General features: G+C 41.4%; 1 protein-coding gene across 1 annotated transcript in view; it reads right to left on the reverse strand.

The window, feature by feature from the left end:
- Positions 1-22,675, reverse strand: part of dnah1 (dynein, axonemal, heavy chain 1) — a 393,587-nt gene that overhangs the window by 241,684 nt on the left and 129,228 nt on the right. The window contains exons 21-23 of the mRNA XM_063068377.1: positions 13,963-14,175; positions 12,952-13,116; positions 350-471 (exon numbers count right to left, since the gene is read on the reverse strand). Coding sequence (XP_062924447.1) covers positions 350-471; positions 12,952-13,116; positions 13,963-14,175 — 500 coding nt within the window. The remainder of the gene's footprint in view (positions 1-349; positions 472-12,951; positions 13,117-13,962; positions 14,176-22,675) is intronic.

Below are 22,675 nucleotides of genomic sequence, written 5' to 3' on the forward strand. Positions count from 1 at the left end.
AGGTCTAATTGGTAAAATGCATCTTATGTAGTTATGAGGCTGAATTAATGGATGGATGATTTATAACCCAACTGTTTGTCTTTGTAGAGATTGCTAGGATTGTTCTGAGCAGTTGTTTTATTATAGTCCATGGAATTCCATAGTTGAATCAAATACAGCAATTTTACTTAAGAGTCAAATTTTTGATGGGTCTTTCTACTAATCTGTGCAACCAAATGAGAGATCTTCTTTTTTCCAAAGACACTGTATAGCATTCAGGAGATCTACTCTACAACATTTCTTATATCTATGTCAGAAAGAAGAACAAACTCTTTCTCATAAGTTCTAAGAATGACAAAAAACTGGGTACCTTGGGAAAGAGCCTCTCTTTGTCTCCAGATATTCACTGAGACCTTTCTGCACAAGTTCAAGTTGTTTGTTACATTCACGCAAGTTCTCTAGCAGCCTTCCATCAGGGCATAATTCAATAATCTGTGGAAAGGGACCAAAATGTTAATAAACAAGTAGAGTAATCACAACTCCCATGACAATGATAAGATACTTTTGATACTTACTTTTGTCAAGGGAAGCATTGCAATTGGTACTTAAAACACACACAAATTGCTGGAGGAACTCAACAGGTCAGGCAGAACAGATGGAAGGATAAACAGCCAATGTTTTGCGCCAAAACCTTTCATCGGGACTAGAGAGGAAGGGGAAGAAGCCAGAATAAAAAGGCAGGGAGAGGGGAAGTATGAGCCGCTATGTGATGGGTGAAACCAGGTGAGAGGGAAAGTAGAGGCAGGAGAGCAGGCTGAAGTAAGAAGCTAGGAGGTGATAGGTCAGAAAGGTAAAGGGCTGAAGAAGGACGAATTTGATAGGGAAGGAGAGTGACAATGGGAGAAAGGGAGTGAAGATGGGCATCAGGAGCTGAAAGACAGGTGAGGAGAAGAGAATGGGTAAAAGGAGAGCCAGAATTTGGAATGAAAAAAGGGGGAACAGGGAGGGAGGAGAAATTATCTGGAGAAAACTCACAGTCACAGGAAGAACATACCCATCCCTTACAGACAGTAGTGGTATTGAATCCAGGATGCTGGCACTGTAATACTTTTCACTAATGGCTACACTACCGTGCTGTCCCTTATGGAGATGCAATAGACCATGGTCATGAAGGAATTGGAACACATATTTTAAAATGTTATATTTGATTTGCACTAAGTTGCATGCTAGGCTGCAGATGATTACTAATGATAACCATTTTTGAGAACCACAACAAGTGCAGCCAGTTTAGTTACTAAGTACTCATCCTGACTGAGTTTCCCTGCCAACTCAGTGCCTTTCTTCTTCTAAGCCTAGCACCCCTACTGGGGCATACTGGACCCCTACCAAGGTTCCTGGACCTCTTGCTCAATGGTAGTACCGATAAGAGAGCATGGCCTGGATGATAAGGGTCCTTGATGATGGATGCTGCTTTCTTGTGGCAGTGCTCCTTGTAAACGTGCTCAGTGGTGGGGAGGGCTTTTCCTATGATGGATTAGACTGCATCCACCATTTTCTGTAGACCTTTCTGTTCCTGGGCATTGGTATTTCCATACCAGGCCATGTTGAATCCAGATAGGGTATACTCCACTGTGTATCCATAGCAGTTTGTCAAAGTTTTAGGTGACTTGCTGAATCTGCACAAACCTCGAAGGCAATAGAGGTGCTGTTGTGCCTTCTTTGTGATGGCCCCAGGACAGATCCTCTGATATGATATGACCAAGGAATTTAAAGTTACTGATCCTTCTCATCTCTGATCCCCTAATAAGGATGAGCTCATGCACCTCTGGCATCTTCCACCTGTTGTCGATAATCAGCTCTTTGGTTTTATTGCTGTGGCACCACTCAAGCAAGTTTCCAATCTCCCTCCGATATACTGATTCATCACCACCTTTGATTTCGCCAACACAGTGGTGTTGTGGGTAAACTTCAGTACGGCATTGGAGCTGTACTTAGCTTCACAGTCATGTCTAAAACAAGTAGAGCAATGGGCTAAACGTAGAACCATGTGGTGCAACACACTATATCAAAGTTGCTGGTGAACGCAGCAGGCCAGGCAGCATCTCTAGGAAGAGGTACAGTCGACGTTTCAGGCCGAGACCTGTGCATCTGTATTGACAGTGCTTGTGGAGGAGATGTTGTTGCAAATCTGTACTGAATGGGTCTGCAAGTAAGGAAATCGAGGATCCAGTTGCACAAGGAGGTATCGAGGCCTAGGTTTTGGAGCTTAGTGACTAGCTTCGAAGGGATGATAGTGTTGAATGTTGATGCATTGTCATTGTCCAGATGTTCCAGAGCTAAGTGAAGAGCCAGTGAAATGACATCTACTGTTGGCCTGTTGTGACAGTAGGCAAATTGGAACGAATCCATGTGGCAACTCAGGCAGGAGGAAACACATAGTTTCAGGGGAAGTTGCATTAAGGATGAAAATTTTTTAATTCATGCTTTACTCAAATTAACTAAAAGCATAAGTCAGCAAATACACAAAGCAGGAGCAGGATTAGGCCAGTCAGCCCTTTAAGCCATCTTTAGCACCTCATAAAATTACAGTCAATCTGATTATAATCACTAGTCCACAACTAGAGACATAGAAACATAGAAAACCTGCATCACAATACAGGCCCTTCGGCCCACAATGCCGTGCCGAACACGTACTCACTTTAGAAATTACGAAGAGTTACCCATAGCCCTCTATTTTTCTAAGCTCCATGTACCTATCCAGGAGTCTCTTAAAAGACCCTATCGTATCTGCCTACAGCACCATCGCCAGCAGCCCATTCCATGCACTCACCACTCTCTGTGTAAAAAACTTACCCCTGACATCTCCTCTGTACCTACTTCCAAGCACCTTAAAACTAAGCCCTCTCATATCAGACATTTCAACACTGGGAAAAAGCTTCTGATTATCCACACAATCAATGACTTTCATCATCTTATACACCTCTATCAGGTCACCTCTCATCCTCCACTGCTCCAAGGAGAAAAAGCAAAGTTCACTCAACTTATTTTCATAAGGCATGCTCCTCAATCCAGGCAACATTCTTGTATATCTCCTCTGCACCCTTTCTATAGTTTCCACATCCTTCCTGTAGTGAGGTGACCAGAACTGAGCACAGTACTCCAAGTGGGGTCTGACCAGGGTCCTATACAGCTGTAACATTACCTCTCGGCTCTTAAACTCAATCCCATGGTTGATGAAGGCCAATGCACCGTATGCCTTCTTAACCACACAGTCAACCTGCGTAGCAGCTTTGAGCGTCCTGTGGACTCGGACAACAAGATCCCTCTGATCCTCCACACTGCCAAGAGTCTTACCATTAATAATATATTCTGCCATCATATTTGACCTACCAAAGTGAACCACCTCACACTTACCTGGGTTGAACTCCATCTGCCACTTCTCAGCCCAGTTTTGCATCCTATCAATGTCCCACTGTAACCTCTGATAGCCTTCCACACTATACACAACACCCCCAACCTTTGTGTCATCAGCCCTCCACTTCCTCATCCAGGTCATTTATAAAAATCATGAAGAGTAGGGGTCCCAAAACAGATCCCTGAGGCACACCATTGGTCACCGACTTCTGAACAGAATATGACCTATTTTTGCCTTCTGCAAGCAAGCCAATTCTGCGAGCGATCCACTCTTTTCCTTCTGTGAGCAAGCTATTCTGGATCCACATAGCAAGGTCCCCTTGTATCCCATGCCACCTTAAAATTTCTCAAGAAGCCTTGCATAGGTTACCTTATCAAATGCTTTGCTGAAATCCATATACACTACATCTACTGCTCTACCTTCATCCATGTGTTTAGTCACATCCTCAAAAAATTCAATCAGACTTGTAAGGCATGACCTGACTTTGACAAAGCCATGCTGACTATTCCTAATCATATTATGCCTCTTCAAATGTTCATAAATCCTGCCTCTTAGGATCTTTTCCATCAACTTACCAACCACTGAAGTAAGACTCACTGGTCTATAATTTACTGGGCTATCTCTACTCCCTTTCTTGAATAAGGGAACAACATCTGCAACCCTCCAATCCTCCGGAACCTCTCCCGTCCCCATTGATGATGCAAAGATCATTGCCAGAGGCTCAGTAATCTCCTCCCTCACCTCCCACAATAGTCTGGCATACATCTCATCCTGTCCAAGAGATTTATCCAACTTGATGCTTTCCAAAAGTTCCAGCACATCTTCTTTCTTAATGTCTATATGGCCAAGCTTTCAATCCGCTGAAAGTCATCCCTACAATCACCAAGTTCCTTTTCTGTAGTGAATGCTGAAGCAAAGTATTCAATAAGTATCTCTGCTATCTCCACCGGTTCCATACACACCTTTCCACTGTCACACTTGATTGGTCCTATTCTCTCACACCTTATCCTCTTGCTCTCCACATACTTGTAGAATGCCTTAGGGTTTTCCTTAATCCTGCTCGCCAAGGCCTTCTCATGGCCCCTTCTGGCTCTCCTAATTTCATTCTTAAGCTCCTTCCTACTAGCCTTATAATCTTCTCGATCTCTATCATTATTTTGTTTTTTTGAACCTTTCGTAAGCTTTTCTTTACTTTTTGACTAGATTTTCAACAGCCTTTGTACACCACGGTTCCTGTACCCTACCATCCTTTCCCTGTCTCATTGGAACGTACCTATGTAGAACACCACGCAAATATCCCCTGAACATTTGCCATATTTCTGCCGTACATTTACCTGAGAACATCTGTTCCCAATTTATGCTTCCAAGTTCCTGCCCGATAGCTTCATATTTCCCCTTATTCCAATTAAACGCTTTCCTAACTTGTCTGTTCCTATCCCTCTCCAATGCTATGGTAAAGAAGATAGAATTGCGATCACTATCTCCAAGATGCTCTCCCACTGAGAGACCTGACACCTGACCAAGTTCATTTCCCAATACCAGATCAAGCACAGCCTCTCTTCTTGCAGGCTTATCTATATGTTGTGTCAGGAAACCTTCCTGAACACACCTAAGAAACTCCACCCCATCTAAACCCCTCTTTCTAGGGACATGCCAATCTATATTTGGGAAATTAATATCTCTTACCACGACAACCCTATTATTATTATACCTTTCCAGAATCTGTCTCCCTATCTGCTCCTTGATGTCCCTGTTACTATTGGGTGCGCTATAAAAAAACACCCAGTAGAATTACTGACCCCTTCCTGTTCCTAACTTCCATCCACAATGACTCAGTGGACTATCGCTCCATGACTTTCTCCTTTTCTGCAGCCGTGACACTCTCTCTGATCAACAGTGCCATGCCCCCAGTTTTTTTGCCTCCCTCCCTGTCCTTTCTGAAACATCTAAAGCCTGGCACTTTAAGTAACCATTCCTGTCCCTGAGCCATCCAAATTTCTGTAATGGCCACAACATCATAGCTCCAAGTACTGATCCACACTCTAAGCTCACTCTGCTTTGTTCATGGTGCTTCTTGCATTAAAATAAACACATCTCAAACCATTGGTCTGAGCACATCCCTTCTCTATCACCTGCCTTTCCTCCCTCTCACACTGTCTACAAGCTTTCTCTATTTGTGAGCTAACAGCCCGTTCCTCCATCTCTTCAGTTCGGTTCCCTCCCCCACCCCCTCACAATTCTAGTTTAAAGTCTCCTCAATAGCCTGAGCAAACCTCCCTGCCAGGATATTGGTCCCTCTTGGATTCAAGTGCAACCCGTCCTTTTTGTACAGGTCACACCTGCCCCAAAAGAGGTCCCAATGATTGAGAAATCTGAATCCCTGCTCCCTGCTCCAATCCCTCAGCTACACGTTTATCCTCCACCTCACTCTATTCCTGTACTCACTGTCACGTGGCACAGGTAGTAATCCTGAGATTACCACTGTTGAGGTTCTGCTTCTCAACTTCTTTCCTAACTCCCTGTAGTCTGTTTACAGCACCTCCTCCCTTTTCCTACCGATGTCGTTGGTACCAATATGTACCACAACCTCTGGCTGTTCACCTTCCCATTTCAGGAGATCATGGACGCAATCAGAAACATCCTTTGACCCTGGCACCTGGGAGGCAAATAACCATCGATGTTTCTTTCCTGCATCCACAGAATTGCCCGTTTGACCCCCTAACTATAGAGTCCCCTATTACTGCTGTCTTCTTCCTTTCCCTACCCTTCTGAGCCACAGGGCCAGACTCTGTGCCAGAGACGCAGCCACTGTTGCTTCCTCCAGGTAGGCCATCCCCCAAAACAGAACTCACACAGGAGTACTTATTGTTAAGGGGGACAGCCACAGGGGTACTCTCTAGTATCTGACTCCTGACTGTTACTCACTTATCTGTCTCCCAAGGCCCCGGAGTGACTACTTGCCTATAACTCCTCTCTATCGCCTCCTCATTTTCCCTGACCAGACGAAGGTCATTGAGCTACAGCTCCAGGTCCCTAATGCGGTCCCTAAGGAGCTGCAGCTAGATGCACCTGGCGCAGATGTGGCCTTCCGGAAGGCTGGGAGTCTCCTGGACTTCCCACATCTGACACGCAGTACAGAACACCAGCCCCACAGACAGTGTTTCTATTCTTCACAGGTAACCTGCCTTGTCTCAACCCATTATCGTCGAAGCCCAGTTGAGCCAAAGCCCTCCTACTCTGTCTATATCTTCTCTGATGCCCGCTCTATAAAGCTGGCTTCTCTTTATACTCTTCCCACCAATCTAACTCTCTGATGTCCATGTGCCTGCACAGTCATTCCTTGATCATACCACTCATGGTAGTTGTTCACCCCTTGATCAGTTAGAATCCATGTATTTCTGCTTTAAAAATATATAGGCTTCTAGACCCTCATCAAAGAAGAGATTTGGATTCATAAACCTCAAAGAAACTAGGTCCCTCTTGTCTTAAATGAACAACTGATTATTTTTAAACACTGACTTTTATTTCTAGGTTTTCCTACAGGAAGATACATTCTCTCCATATCCGCTCTGCAAGATCTCTAAGGATCTTACCTGTCTCAATCTTCTAAGCTCCAGTGGATCAAATCTAGTTTGTCTAACTTTTCCTCATAAAACAATCTACCCTTTCCAGGTTTTGGTCTCTAAACCTTCTCTGAACTGCTTCCAATGCATTTAGATCCTTCCTTAAATTACTTAACTAAGTGGGTTAAATTACTTTCAGGAAGGATTGTACTGGTACCAATACCATAGTGAGCATCCCACAAAAGATCTTATCAGTAAAAAGACAGCAAAGTTTTCGATGAACTAAAGATTGAGGGCAGTCAGGAGTGGGGGAGTCCAGGACCAGAGGGCACAGCTTCAGAATACAAGAATGTCCCTTTATAACGTAGATGAGGAAGAGTTTTTTTTTAGCCAGAGGGTGGTGAATCAGTGGATTTCATTGCCACAGAAAGCTGTGAAGGCCAAGTCATTACGTATAGATTAAGTGGAGGTTGATAGGTTCTTAATTAGTAAGGGTGGCAAAGGTTACAGGAAGAAGGCAGGAGAATGAAGTTGAGAAGGATAATAAATCAGACATAATGGAATAGTGGAGCAGACTCAATGGGCCAATTGGCCTAATTCTACTATGTCGAATGGTCTTATGATCAAGTGAATTGTGAATGGTAATAAAAACATGGTTGAGAATTTCAGAAACAAAGGAAGAGTTATTAAGTTGGAGGCATTAGTGGTGACAGGTATGTGATCAGAATCTCGCTTGAGTTTATGACATTACGTTTTCTAACAGTCCAAACTATCTTGAAAGAATTGCCATGGAGTAGAATGCTGTCAGCGGCTCAGGACAGAGCTTGCAGCAGTGGCCTTCTGATACTTAGATTTCTACACATGTAGTGCTGAATAACAGGCAAAGAACCAGCTAATTTTTAAAACAGTGGAACATCAAAAGAGATGACAGTTCAATACAGTTAAGAGTCATCAACAAAGATACAGGACCTGTCAATATGTTTTCTGGTAATATAGAAGGCGTGTGACATGGTTGCCTTCATTGGCTGGAGTACTAAGTATAAAAAGAAGTCATGTTACATTTATGTTAAAAAATCAGTTATGCCATACTTGAAAAAATGTCTGCATTTCTGTTTGCCCTATTACAGGAAGGATGTGGAGGTTTACTGGGATACTGCCTGGATTAGAGGGTATGAACTATAAAGAAAGGTTGGACACAGTTGGGTTGTTTCCCTTAGAACCTCAGAGGTTGAAGAGAGACCTGACAAGTTTAAAAATTATGAGAGACATGGATGGGGTTGACAGTTAGAATCAATTGCCCCAAGGTAGAAATGTCAAATACTACAGGATGTCCATTTAAGGTGAGAGGAGAAAAGAATAAACGAGATGTGTGGGGTAAAATCTTTTACGTAGAGAATAGTAGGTGCTGGAAAGGGTTGATGAGGGTAGTAGTAGAAGCAGATATGATTGTGGCATTTAAGAGGCTTTTAGATGAACATAAATGTGTGGGGAATAGAGGAACACGGATCAGGTACAGGCAGAAGATTTAGTTTAATTCGGCATCATATTTGGCAAAACATTGTGAGCCAAAGGGCTTTTATTTATCCCATACTGTTATTCTATGTTCCATGTTCCATGACATTGCCAAAGTATGGCTTGATATGAGAAATTGGAGAGGAGAAAAGAAGGAAGTTAAGAGACATTGTGCGAGCAGAAATGGAAGTAATTGTAAGAGGCTCACTGGCTACAATAGATTATGAAGCCAGGTAGGTATCTCACCCATCCAGATGGCAGAGGGGAGATATTGCATGAGGATAATTCACTCATGTTTGCACATACAAAGGTTTGCGACAAACTGAAAAGGTTGAGGAGGAATGGTTTACCATAACAACAACCACATTGCTGCTATTTGTAATTTTGTTCTGAGCAAGTTTGGTATCATGCTCGGGAAGAAATCTGACTGGAAGGACTGAAGGAAAGATGGGCGTGGATTTGCCTCGTGTCAGTACATTCAAGGCTTAGGAAAGGAAGATTCAGTAACCAGTAATCAGAACCAGAATCAGGCTTAATAGCACTGGCATACACCATCAAATTTGTTGCTTTGTAGCAAAGGTACATTACAAGACATAATCGTATAAACTAGAAATTACAGTAAGTACACATAAAGAAAGAAAAGTAAATCAGATAAGTAGTGGAAAAAAAGAGGAAATAAAAAGTACTGCAGTGGTATTCATGGGCTCATCATTTTTTCAGAAATCTGATGGTGAAGGGGAAGAAGTTGTTCCATAAACATCGATTGTGTGTCTTTAAGCTCCTGTATCTCCTCCTTGATGGTAGCAGTGAGAAGAGGGCACGTCCTGTGTGATGGGAGTCCTCAATGACGGATGCTGCCTTTTTGAGGCGTCACCTTTTGAAGGAGTCCTAGATGCCAAGGAGGCCAGTGCCCATGATATAACTGGAAAATGCCCAAGATAGATCCTCAGAGATGCTGACACCCAAGAACATGACGACATGAAGAGAATCCCTGAATATTGTCCAGTCCATCTACTCAAAGCAGTGCTCTAAGCGCTCCTTTGCCTCCCTTGACAATGCCTTCTTGGCCCTCACCACTGGAATTGCCGTCTTTAGTCCCTGCCTGCATGCTGGGAGCAGAAGTACAGTGAAGTGATTAGACTTTCCAAACTGTGGGCATGGGGTCACATGGTAAGCATTTTTGACAGTGGTCAAGTGTGTTGACTCCTCTGGTTCCACAGGCGATATGCTGGTGGTAGTTGTTCAGAGATTTCTTCAAGCAAGCGTGGTTGAAATCTCCCACAATGAGTGCACAGTTTTGTGCCTGTTGATTACATTGCTCAGATTCTCCAGTGCCTGCCAGATAGTGGCCTGAAGTGAAATGTGAATGGTTACCAGGATAACGGTGAAAAACTCTCTCGGCAGATAAAATGGACTCAATTGACCGCTGGATGTTCTAGGTTGGATGAACAGGACTGAAACAGAACCATTACATTAGTGTACCATGATAAATTAATCATAAAGCATACTCCACCTCCTCTAGCTTTAAAAGACTGAGCTGCCCTGTCTTTGCGGAGAATGATAAAGCCAACAAGCTGCAGCATTGCAACTGAAATGACGGGGATAGCTACGTTTCTGTGAAGCAAAGTAAACAGCAGTCCCTGATGTCCCTCTGGTACAGCAACCTTGCTCTGAAGTCTTATTTTTCAGAGACTGTAAATTCATGAGCAGGATAGTTAGGAGTGGAAGTCTAAGGCCTCTGCATATCTAAGACTGCGTGCCATCCCTGCTTCCATTTTCTTAAAGAAGAATTGCACTCACGACCTGGGTCTACTGTCCACAGTTCAATGACTTTAGTGTTGATAATTATTTAAAATGTCTTAAAATGATGCTGCTCACTGAAGTATCCATGGCTGTGGCTGTGCATTTCAGATATAGTAGGCTTAAATGAGAATATTTGATGATTCCCATCAGAGCTGTACACAAACAGTCACCACATAATGGCGCCATATACTCGGATGTTAAGTACTTGACTTGAGTCCAACATGGACTCTGCCTCAGTAAAGCAGCCAAAATAATTAAAGACCCCACCCACCTTGGATGGACTCTATTTCCCCCCCTCTAATCAGTCAGGAGATACAAAAGCCTGAAACCACATACTACCAGGCTCGAGGGTAGCTGCTATCCCACTGTCAATTATTGAGTGGACCTTAGAACAGTGAAATGAACTCTTGACCTCACAATCTACCCTGCACCTTATTATCTAATGGTACTGCAATTTCTCCATACTCATAACAGTTTATTTCGCATTCTGCTATTGTTTTACCTTGCACTACCTTAAATTACTGTTGTAATTAAAATGATCTGAATGGATAGTAAGCAAGACATTTTTCACAATACCTTGGTACATGAGAAAATAATAAACTAATTCAAATATTTGCCAATTTACATGGTGGCCAGGAACAAATCTCAAACAAGTGAACAGTTTAGTTTAGTTGTAGATAAGGAGATGGGTCTCTGGACAATCATCAAGGTCTGACCTGAACAATAAGAGGAAATAGAGAAACAGCAGAAATAGTTCAGTTGATGCTCTTAATGTTAATGACAAAAAAAAAATCAGTGAGCTTCCTGCACATTCTGGGTGGAAGAAGCTGGGTCAAGAGGTTGAAGAAGATGGACTGCAGATGAAAGAGCCCGGGTTTTATTTTTGCATTGCAGGATAATTTTGTTTAGCAATACAGCGTGGAGAAGGCCTTCTGACCGTTCGAATCACGTCGCCCCAGCAACCTCCGACAAAGGCAGAGGAAAGCAGAGACAATAGTGTTTATATTATGTTCCTAGATTTGAGGATTAAAATCAAAACCCGACATCTTACCTATACATGCTGTTGAACCTAACAGAACAGAAATAAAGGTTATGTTGTAGAGACAAGTCAGGGGTCAGAAAACAATAATTTTAGTTGGGTTTGGGACAAGTTTGAAGGTGAAGGTCCAGCAGGTAAGTAGCTACCAAAATGTTATGAAAGGAATTTGAAAGTGTAGATGTAAATATATTCAGATTCTTTTTCACAGACGAACATGGAAGAAAATAGGGGTAAAAAGAATATAGGTGGATGTAGGTGACAGCATAACAAGCAAGTAAATTGAAAAAACTTTAACTGTGATTGACATGATAATTGTCGTGAGCAAAGAGAAAAACAAGGGCTTACTTGGAGAGGTGTGGAGTAGGGAAATGAAAACATAATGTAAGGTTCTAAACTCAGAGGAGTGAAAGCATAATAAGCTTAGTTGGAAGCTGAATCACCAAGATTGAAACTTATTGATGCAGGTAATGGGGAAGGAAATTAAACACATTAATAAAATAGTTGGCATGACATTTGGGTGGGTAGTAGTTCGTGAGGATTTAAAATGAAAAGTTTGGGAACTGGCACGAGCTGATGAGCTCGGTGGGGGGCGGGAGGGGGAAATCGGTGCAAAAGAGATAGAGATACTTGGCCAAGCTGTGATCTGGTGAAAAGATCCTCATTTCATTGTGCTTTTCTTTCTCTGGCAGGCAAATGGTGGAAGCAATAAACAGGAAGGTACTCTTCATTTAGTGGGACATGGTTAGCTGAGTTTCCACCCAGGTCAAGTTATCAATTCGATCTCTTACAATAAGCTCACAGATTCTTGCAGTCTCCTCTTAACCCAAAAGTATACCGAAGGGAAATGCATACAGGATTGTGATAATTAACCATCTGTATAGTTTGCAGGATCAGCATTGGTATGGGTAATTGGCACAGGAAGGAGATAGGGTAAAACACAAAACAGAAAATTAATGGAAGTAGACGTGGTGGACTTGGAACAGCTGCTAAGAGGCACATGTGAACATGCCTGTGGAAAGCTCAAATTAAATTAAGCCAAATTACATAGCAGGATTGGGATATGTATGTCTTGGCAGAAGATGGCACAGCTGAAGAAACTCTAATCAGCTTTGTAGATTGATAAACTGATAAAGCAATTTGGAGGTAGCAAAGCATTTCTTTATTAGGAGACAAGAATCAATACCACTTCAATCAGTCTCATTTTTAAAATTTTATTGAGATACAGTGTGGAATAGGCCCTTCCGGCCCTTTGAGCTGTGCTGCCCCAGCAATCCCTGATTTAATCCTAGCCTAATCAAATCATGGGACAACTAACCAGCTAACCGGTACACCTTTGGACTTGGAAAGAAACCGGAGCACCTGGAGGAAACCACATAGTCACGGGGAGAATGTACAAATTCCTCACAAGCAGCAACAGAAATTGAACCCAGGTCACCTGTACTGTAAAGCATTGTGCTGACCATTATGCTACTATGTTGCTCTAAATGTAACTGGTTTGATAACAAGGTAGCAAGAGGTATCAGAGCAGGAGACTTCTCCATGATATTGATTTAGGGCAAGAAAACAAAATCAATATTAAAATTAGATAATCAAAAATAATTAGCATTTTATCAGCAATAAAAGCATAATTGCAACTGTACCTGTCTATTTTCATTTGCATTTTTCATTATAGTTATCCACAGCCGTTCCATGGTATGATATCGTTTACTTTCCACTGGCAGTTGTCTGTTAATATCATCAGAGCAAAAGATAGGTTCCAGGTAAATCCAAGATCTCTGACATTGCAGCCATTCTTCCAGGACATCCTGAAGTAACACAAACATAATGGAAAGTGCATCTCTAAGTATAATTGCTTATTTGTCTTAGCTGTGGTTTATAATGTTAACCAGGTCTTTAAGGAAAGTAGAAATCCATTAAGTTCCTCATGAAAGGAATGTAAACTCAGTTTCTTTCTCAACATAGATGCTCCTGATCTGCTCACTATGTCTAACATCATCTGTTTTTACTTATGATGACTTATGGTATATAGCATAGAGGACAAGATTTTTTTCCTTTTCTATTGATTATTAGGCAAGACAAGCTGATTTAGTTGAGATTCAGAAACCCTTATTGCATTATTTGTCTACACTCAGTAGCCACTTCATTAGATACAGGATGGAACTGGCTGTGGTCTTCTGCTGCTGTAGCCCATCCACTTCAAGGTTTGACATGTTATGCATGCAGAGATGTTCATCTGCCTGTCACCGTTGTAATGTGTGGTTATTTAAGTTACCATCACTTTCCTGTCTGCTTGAACTAGTCTGGCCATTCTCCTCAAACCTCTCTCATTAACAAGGCATTTTCACCCACAGAACTGCCACTCACTGGATGTTTATGTTTTCCCACACCATTCACTGTAAACTCGAGACAGAGTTGTGTGGAAAACCCCAGGAGTTTCTGAAATATTCTGGCATCAACAATCATTCCATGGTCAAAGTCACTTAGATCATATTTCTTCCTCATTCTGATGTTTGGTCCAAACAATAAAGTAACATCTTGACCATGCCTACATGTTTTTATGCATTGAATTGTTGGTGGCTGATTAGATATTTGCATTAACAAGCAGGTGTACAGTACCTAATACAGAGGCAACTGATGTGTGCAAATCTCACCTGGGTCATCCGCAGTTTGCTTTCCCAACTGTTGATCCTTGCTTCATAAGCCTTTTTATAAGGTGAGAAAGACATACTTTGTGTCATGACAATATGATCATCCAGTAACTGAGAAGCTTCATCTGGACTTTTCAAGATATATGTTCCTGTTTCTTTGTATGGCATTACATCAAACAAGATATTTTCCCATTCAGCCTCCATCTTATCCAGGGCCTATAAATAAGATTTCAAACATTACCATATGAAGATTCTTTCCTTGGACTGAAACATTTGCAACTTCATCGGTGAAGACTTTTTGGTTTAAAATTAGTCTAGCAAAGATCTGATATATTTTGAAACCTAGAATGCTTGCATTTAAATACTATCTAAAAATATCTAAAATAAACATGGCTTATTTATTTTCAGCTAATTTGCGGAATGTGTTACTTGCAAGTCCTTGTGGTGAATACACTCCTACAACAAATTTTGTATCACAGAAATCTTACCTAAAGTGAAAGCATATTATTTTATATAAAAGTCTAGATGTGTAGAGTAAGGTTGGTGCATTAAAAGATGCAAATATTTCAGGTTAGTTACACTGTGAAGGTTGTTCTCCAACAATATATTTCTAAATGATGACAGCTCAGAGAGTCACCACATTGAAACACAGGTATGGATGTAGAGCCTGTTCTGCCACTCAGTTCCTCATTCCTGTTCTGCTACATATTACAGATTAGTTTATAGTCATAAAATCAGGGATACAATGAAATTCTTTGCTCGCATGAAGCTCACAGAGTAAACAATAAAAATAGTCATGAATACAACAACTGCAAAACAGCATTGAAGTGCAAACTGGAGTAGGGCAATAAGAAATGTTGAAGTGACAACAACAGAATAAGCAAAAGAGATAGATTTAAGAATACAAGAGTGCAACACCAGCTGCCACTAATAAATGACAATTCCTTGTGTGCAGTTCTAATGGGTATCACCAAATATTCCCGTTTAGGACTACTACAGCTGATATCCACAGACACAGCCATCAGTACTTCAGTAAGCAACATTGTTTTAAGATGTTTATAAAATCCATTGATATTGAAACTTTGCTATATTGGCAGATCCCAGACTGCAGATTCAGGTCTTGAATGCGTTTCCCCTTTAAGAAAATGGAAGTGCAGATGCCCAGCCAGTCCACAGATACAAATGAAACACAGAGCCTTTAGCCGGTCCTCCCTGCTACCCTGCTGGTGAATGTACAATCTCTGGAATAGAACATTGAAGACCTCAGACCAGAGACATCAGGGACTTTGCTTTTCTGAAACATGGCTCACAACCACCATTTAAGTGACAGTGCTGCAGCCTGATGCATTCACCATTCCCCACAAAGGCAACATAGCTCAGTCTTTTAAAGGTAAAAGAGGCGGAGTATGCTTTATAGTTAACTCATTGTGATGCACACATGTGATGGTTCTGTCTCCAACCTGGAACAATCTAGTGTTGTCTATTTTATCTGCCAAGTGAGGTTTCCACCATCATCCTGGTAGTGGTATACATTCCACCTCTGGCCAACCTCAGAACTGATCTAGAGGAGATGAGCACAGTGATCAGCAGTCATGAAACTGCCTTCCCTATCACTGTGGGGGATTACAACCAGGCCAGCATGAAGTCGTCCCTGAACAACTCTTGCCAATATATCACCTGTAGAACCAGAGAAGCCGACACACTTGACCACTGTAATACCATCTCTAAGAATGTTTACCATGCCACACTATAGAAAGTCCAATCACTTGGCTGTACTTCTACTATCGGCATATATGCAGAGACTAAGGACTTCAGCACCTGTGTTATGAACCCACGGGTTTCGTTTACTGTGGACTGTTGCTTTAAGCGCCTGAGTGAGGTGGGACTATGACGTCAGTCACAGGCTGAAGGAGTTTGCTTCAGATTTGGGAGGGGGGGGAGAGGGGGGAGAGTGGGTGGGAGAAGGGGGGAGGGACACACACACACACACACTCTGGGGAAGCCGGTAGCTTCAGTTTGTTGCAGCCAAGGCTTGGAACTCTCCTATGCCCACAAGGGTGGGTTGATCATCAGCACGCAGTGCATAACGGATGTGCGAGTGTCACTTCGTATAATCCATAGGAGTGGATCTTGGGATATCTTGTAGGATCACTTGTGTAGCCCTTGCCTGGGTATGTTGTGTGGTAACCAGTGGAAGACGATATTCCTGTGTTAGGTCACTTTTGGTGATAATTCATATGTGGACGGATTCTACAGATAAGATCTTTGGTGATTATTACTTCGTTTACCCGATGTGGGGCCTGTGGAATACTTTGTACATACCTTCTCTCTCCATTACAACATGGATTACAAATATCTCTCTCCCATCATTTATTTTGTGGATTACTGAACTTTCCTACTTTACCATCTCAACACTCTAAGCCTTGTTCCCCCAAGCTCAATAGTTTGGGAGTTATATTTACACACATATATACACATAACACTGTTAACTTTTGGTTTTATCTTGGTTGAGTTACTATAAGTAGATACTAATAAAGATAGTGGTTTTAACGTTAAAACCTGACTCAGCGTGAAATCCCTTGCTGCTGGTTTGTTTCTAAAACGTTACAGTTCGTAACACCTGTAGTGAGGACCAATAAGGTATAGTCAAGGGAAGTGGAGAAGCACTTACAGAACTGCTTTGAGTCAGTGGACTGTACAATACTCAGGGACTCATCTTCAAATCTGTATGAAAACACCATAGTTGTCACAAACTTCATAAAGACCTGTGTGAATGAGTGTTTGCCTTCCAAAACATACTGGATATTCTCAAACTAAAAGCCATGGATGAACTAAATCTTCCATAGACTGCTGAGGGCTAGATCTATGGCATTCAAGTCTGGTGATCCAAGACAAGAAGTCGGGATATGACCTATGGAAGGCTATTTCAAGAGCAAAGGAACAATTCCAACTTATGTTGGAGGTGGAATCTGATGCACATCAGCTCTGGCAAGGTTAGCAAGCCATTACATCTTACAAGATGAAACTTAACATCATGAATAGGTGTGATGCTTCACTCCAAGATGAGTTCAATGTCTCTTATGCATGCTTTGAAAAGAATAATAAAACTGCACTAGTGCAAATCCCTGCAGTATCTGGTGATCCTGTGATCTCTGTCTTGATGGACGCCATCAGAACATCTTTCAAGACAGTGAACCCTCACAAGGCGTCAAGGCCTTCATGGTGTACCTGGCAGGGCTCTGAAAACTGTACCACCCAACTGGCGGGAGTGTTCAAGGATGTCTTCAATATCTCACTGCTGCAGTTGGAGGTTCCTACCTACTTCAAAAGGGCAACAAGCACACCAGTGCCCAAGAAAAACGGGGTGAACTGCTTCAATAACTATCACCCACTCATATCTACTGTGATGAAGTGCTTTGAGAGGCTGGTGATGGCCAAAATCAACTCCTGCCTAAAGAAGGACAATTTGCCTAACATGACATTAGGTCTACAGCAGGTGCAATCTCATTGGCTCACTACTTGGCCTTGGATCATCTTGACAATAGACAATACCTGCTTCAGGCTGCAGTTCAGCATTCAACACAATCATACCCTCAGTTCTAATCAGCAAGCTCCAAAACCTGGGCCTCTGTACCTCCCTCTGCAACTGTATCCTGGGACCAACTTGGCATGTCATCAGAGACTCACAAATTTCTACAGGTGTACCGTGGAGAGCATTCTAACAGGCTGCATCAACATCGGAAAAAGGATCGGAAAAAGCTGCAGAAAGTTGTAAATTCAGCCAGCTCCGTCAGGGCACTGGCCTCCCTAGCAATAAGGGCACCTTTAAAAAGGTGATGTCTCAGTAAGGTGGCATCCATCATTAAGGATTTCCATCACCCAAGACATGCCCTCTTCTCATTGCTACTATCAAGGAGGAGATACAGGAGCCTAAAGATACACTCCCAATGTTTTAGGAACAGTTTCTTTCCTTCCACCATCAGATTTCTGAATGGACAATGAGCCCATCAACACTACTTCACAACTGTTTTGTTCTCCTTTTGTACTACTTACTTAAGTTTTTACAGTGTATACATTTCTTATTGTCATTTATAGTTTAAAAAAATTATTATGCATTGCAATGCACTGCTGCCACAAGACAATAAATTTCATGACATAAGCCAGTGATAGTAAACCTTATTCTGATTCTGTTTCTGATTCAATACCACTGGGGAAGGGATGTGAAAGCAATGGTTGGTTCAAAAGTCTGATTGTGAAGAAGATACATCATTAAAGTATTCTGACATTTACAGAAGATAATCAAAAGCACAAGGGATTCTGCAGAGCTGGAAATCCAAAGCAAAACAAACAGAACGCAGAAGGAATTCAGCAGGTCAGACAGCGTCCATGGAAATGAACAAACAGTCGATGTTTAGAGCTGAGCCATTTCTTCAGGACTGTAATGAAATGGACCTTCTTCAGGGTCTAATGGAATTCTAGTTTATACTGTATATATATCAGTACTATGGCTGATTGGTAATATAACTCCTTTTTCCATATTCCTTTAGTAGATTTTAAAATAATCTAACAATTTCAGATTGAAAATTACCAATAGACCCAGTATCCAGTTATGTTTGCTGAAGAATTCTAAATGTGTTCCACCCTATGCGTTTTGAAATATTTCCTAATTTCACTCTTTACCCTTCAAAGGTCTGGCTAATTTTTAGAGTTTACCCCATAATCCCAACTTCCTGACACACAGTTTCTCTCTGTTTACTCTATTGGTTTTCTCAATGTCTTAAAGAATCATATCAATTTTCAGGGAATACCACTTCATGTATGTAATGAGGAAACCTGAGTGTACAGGAAGTAGATTGGTTAATGATACACTTCTACAAAGGTTAATATTTCCCTCCAGAGTGTGGGCCCAGAAACACTCAAGATAGTTCGATATTCACAAAGCTTCTTTGTACTTCATCTGCTATAACTTTGTACATAGCAGTTAAGCACACTAACCATAAACCACTGAATAGTTAAAAAATATTACTGGCTGTTTACATGAAGCAATACCCATATGGGAAGCATAATATCATTTTCTTCTACAACGTATTGCCAATGACAAAATTTTGAACTTAGTACTCTCAGAGATATTCTATTTTCTATACCAAGATATTCGTCAGCAGAAACCATTTACTTTTACAACATGCAAGCTCAATTTTGGATTTCAAACTTGAGCTTCAACTAGCTCCTAATGGTATAATAAACACTACGAACATCAACATTCACATAATCAAACTGGATTCGAAAGAAACCTTTTTACCCATTGAGTGGTTGGAAAATGGAACTAGCTACAACATGAAGTGGTTGAAGTCAATGGCATGAAAAAGAATGAAATAGAAGGAAAGAGATCAAAGGTATGAAATAGGTTGAGAGAGGGTTCATATAAAATATAAATAGCAATATAAACCTGTTAGATTGCTTTTTGGATCTGTATTATAAAATTATAAAACACAAAAAAATTGCAAACTATTTTCCTGGCAAATAAAAAAAACTTATGCAATGAAATTTCTTCAGGATTACAGAAGACTGTAGTGTATTTAATATTTCAGTAATATTTGAGTATTATTGTAAATAGATACAGTCAAATTGCCGCAGTGAACAATATGACCAATGGCAAAGTCCCACTGACAGTTCACAAAATTTCTTCTTTTACTTATTCTTTCAAATATGATTCTTCCACTAAGCTGTGTGTGTTTGGAACCTGTGATTTACATTCTGATGGTGTGTTTTGGGGGCCGATTGAGTGATCTGGCACTTAGTGGTCTCCGAGGGAATTTGATGAGGTTTGGAGTGGAATGTGCAGCCTGGAGACAGGCTGCAAGCCCATGGTCGGTTCCATTGATTCTCTTTGATTGAGGTGTTCAGCAAGGTGGAAGTTGAAGAGGATGAGAGTGGAAGGTAGGCAGGTGTTCGGCACTGCTTGCCTGCATTTGATCGGTCTTCCTCTCCCCATTGCTAGCTATTGTCAAAGGAAAGTGTAGGAGTCTTGGAATCCATATTGCCAGGATTGATTGGCAAGGCCGTGGACTCATTTTGGGGGTATTTTGAGGTTCATGTTGCATGTGTTCCTGGATTCTGGTTACTCTTTTTTTTGCTGGTTTTAAGTGGTTTGATCAGGGAATCGATGTGGACCGTGGCACTTTGGCAAAGAAATGCTCTGCAGCTTGCATTGGCTAGTGGCACGATGTTGAACTGAACTAATCTGAATACCACCGGTTTAATGTTTGATATTCTATATGTTGTTCACTTGGCAGAATTTGTTCTTCTTTTCCCTTGCACGTTGACTCTTTGTTTCATGGCTGCCTGCAGGAGGACGAATCTCAGCATTGTATTTTGCATGCGTACTTTGATAATAAATGTACTTTGAATCTTGAATCTATTAATATATTGCTTGATTAAGCATTCTTTATTTGTTTACAGAATTCATTATGTATTACATGTAAGAAGTATGTGAATGACATACGTGATTACAGGTTTCCCCCACCATCTGAAGGTAGAGCATTCCTATGAAATGGTTCGTATGTCAGAATGTCGTAAAGTGAAGAAGCAATTACCGTTAATTTATATGGGAAAAATTTGTGAGCGTTTGCAGACCCAAAAAATACCTACCAAATCATGCCAAATAACACATAAAACCTAAAATAACAGTCACATATAGTAAAAGCAGGAATGATATGATAAATACACAGCCTATATAAAGTAGAAATACTTTTCTACAATCATTGCCGCACTGTCCACTGTAGCAAAAATCTCATGCAAGCGCTCTCGGCAGAAACTCTCTCCAGTAACCTTTAAGCTATGAAGCTGCCAAATCATACCAAATAACACATAAAAATACACAGCCTATATCAAGTAGAAATAATGTGTAGTATCACTTACTGGAATCGTGAAGACAGCACCAAGCACACTGATGATGGTGCGTTAGGCTGAGTTGTCAGAGGTTGGGATAGTGCAGTGGTCCCTAACCTCCAGGCCGTGGACCGATACCAATCCGCAAAGCATGCAGTAACCGGGACGCACCCAGCACATCTTTAAGAAAAAAGCCAAAATAAACAAGCTAATTAATTAGGTGCCGCCCAGCACGTAAATGTCGGTCCAGATCAGACTTATTTATTTCGGCTTTTTTTTCGTAAAGGTGTGCTGGGTGCGTCCCAGCTACCGCTGCATTCTTCACAGCAATGTATCAGTCCACGGCCCGGAGGTTAGGGTGGTGGGACACTGGGGTGTCATCTCATCGTCGTCTGTTGCATCACGGCAGGCAGGTCATCTTCTTCTATGTCTGCCTGCCTTGATGTCGAAGGTCGAGGTTCGTCGTATGCTGTGGCTGATGTGGAAGGCTTGAAAAATGACAGTATGCTTGACTGCTCAGCCTCGCGCATTTTTCTATCATACAGTTCTTTGCAAGCACTCAAACCATTTTGCAAATATGCCCTAAGCCTATGTACCCCTTCAAAATTAAAGTCGTTCTTCTCTGCAATCATTGCAGCGAGAATCTCACGCAGTTGCTTCACGTTCAGTTCCTGGATGACTTCACTATCGGTCCATTCGCTACTGTGTTCAAATGCATAACAGATAACTGGATGATGAATGAATCGAACAGTATTTTTAAGCAAATTAAATAGCTGATTGAAAATGAGTGCATGGGTAGAAAAGCATACAGTTTGCTTAGAAGTTTATCTGCTCCAAACCAGATGAACTGAGCTTTGCTGATATCTTGACATAATGCAGGAAAGTTTAGAATGGAAACCACTGGGGACTACAGGATGCTTTAAGTTTCATAAGCAGAATCAAAAGGAAAGGAAGTCTATTTTAGCTTATGTGGCTGAATTGAGTAAATTGTCTGAGCATTGTCAGTTCAGTGATTAGCTTAATGATGCACTGAGTGATCATTTAGTTTGAGGAATCTTACAAGAAACATTCATAACTGCTCCTGATTGAACCACAACTCACATTTAAAAGAGCAGTTGAAATTGCCGTATTAATGGAAACAGCAGCCATTGAGTTGCAGTCAGGAAAGAAAGTGAGCTTAGACAAAATTAACATCTAAACAGAAACATGCCTGGATGAACAAATTGTGTTACTATTGTGGCAGGGGCTCTCATACATTAGACCAATGTAGGTTTAAAAGCAAAACTTACAGAAAGTGCAACAAAGTAGGACACATGTGAAGAGCATGTTGGGTAGACAAAAATAAATGGACTGCACAAGGAAGTGAAAATGATAAAAAGTGAAATTGTAATTTTAAAAAGAGCACTAACCTGCATACTGTTGATTAAATATCTGAAAATGATGAGTGTGACACTGGACTAAGTAGCCTTAAGATTTACAATGTGAAAACTAACGAGGGACAAGAAATATGGCCTACACCAGAAGTGAACAACAAATTAATCGAAATGGAATTGGACACTGACTTGACTGTTTCATTCATTCCACAAAATGAGTTTGAATGGTATTTTAAAGACACTGAACTGAAGCCTGAAGATATCCGGCTAAAAACTTAGACTGGAAAGAAGATACCTCCAGTGGGAATGGCACTGGTACCGGTGAAGTACAAGAACCAACCAGTCACATTGGGCTTGTACGTGGTAAAAACAGGGGGGCCAAAATTGTGGAGCCGAAATCAGCTGAGAGAACAACAACTTGTTTGGGGATCCATCCAGCATATGCATGCTACATC

This window comes from Mobula hypostoma, chromosome 15 (genome assembly GCF_963921235.1).
Source record: "Mobula hypostoma chromosome 15, sMobHyp1.1, whole genome shotgun sequence".
Taxonomy (NCBI): domain Eukaryota; kingdom Metazoa; phylum Chordata; class Chondrichthyes; order Myliobatiformes; family Myliobatidae; genus Mobula; species Mobula hypostoma.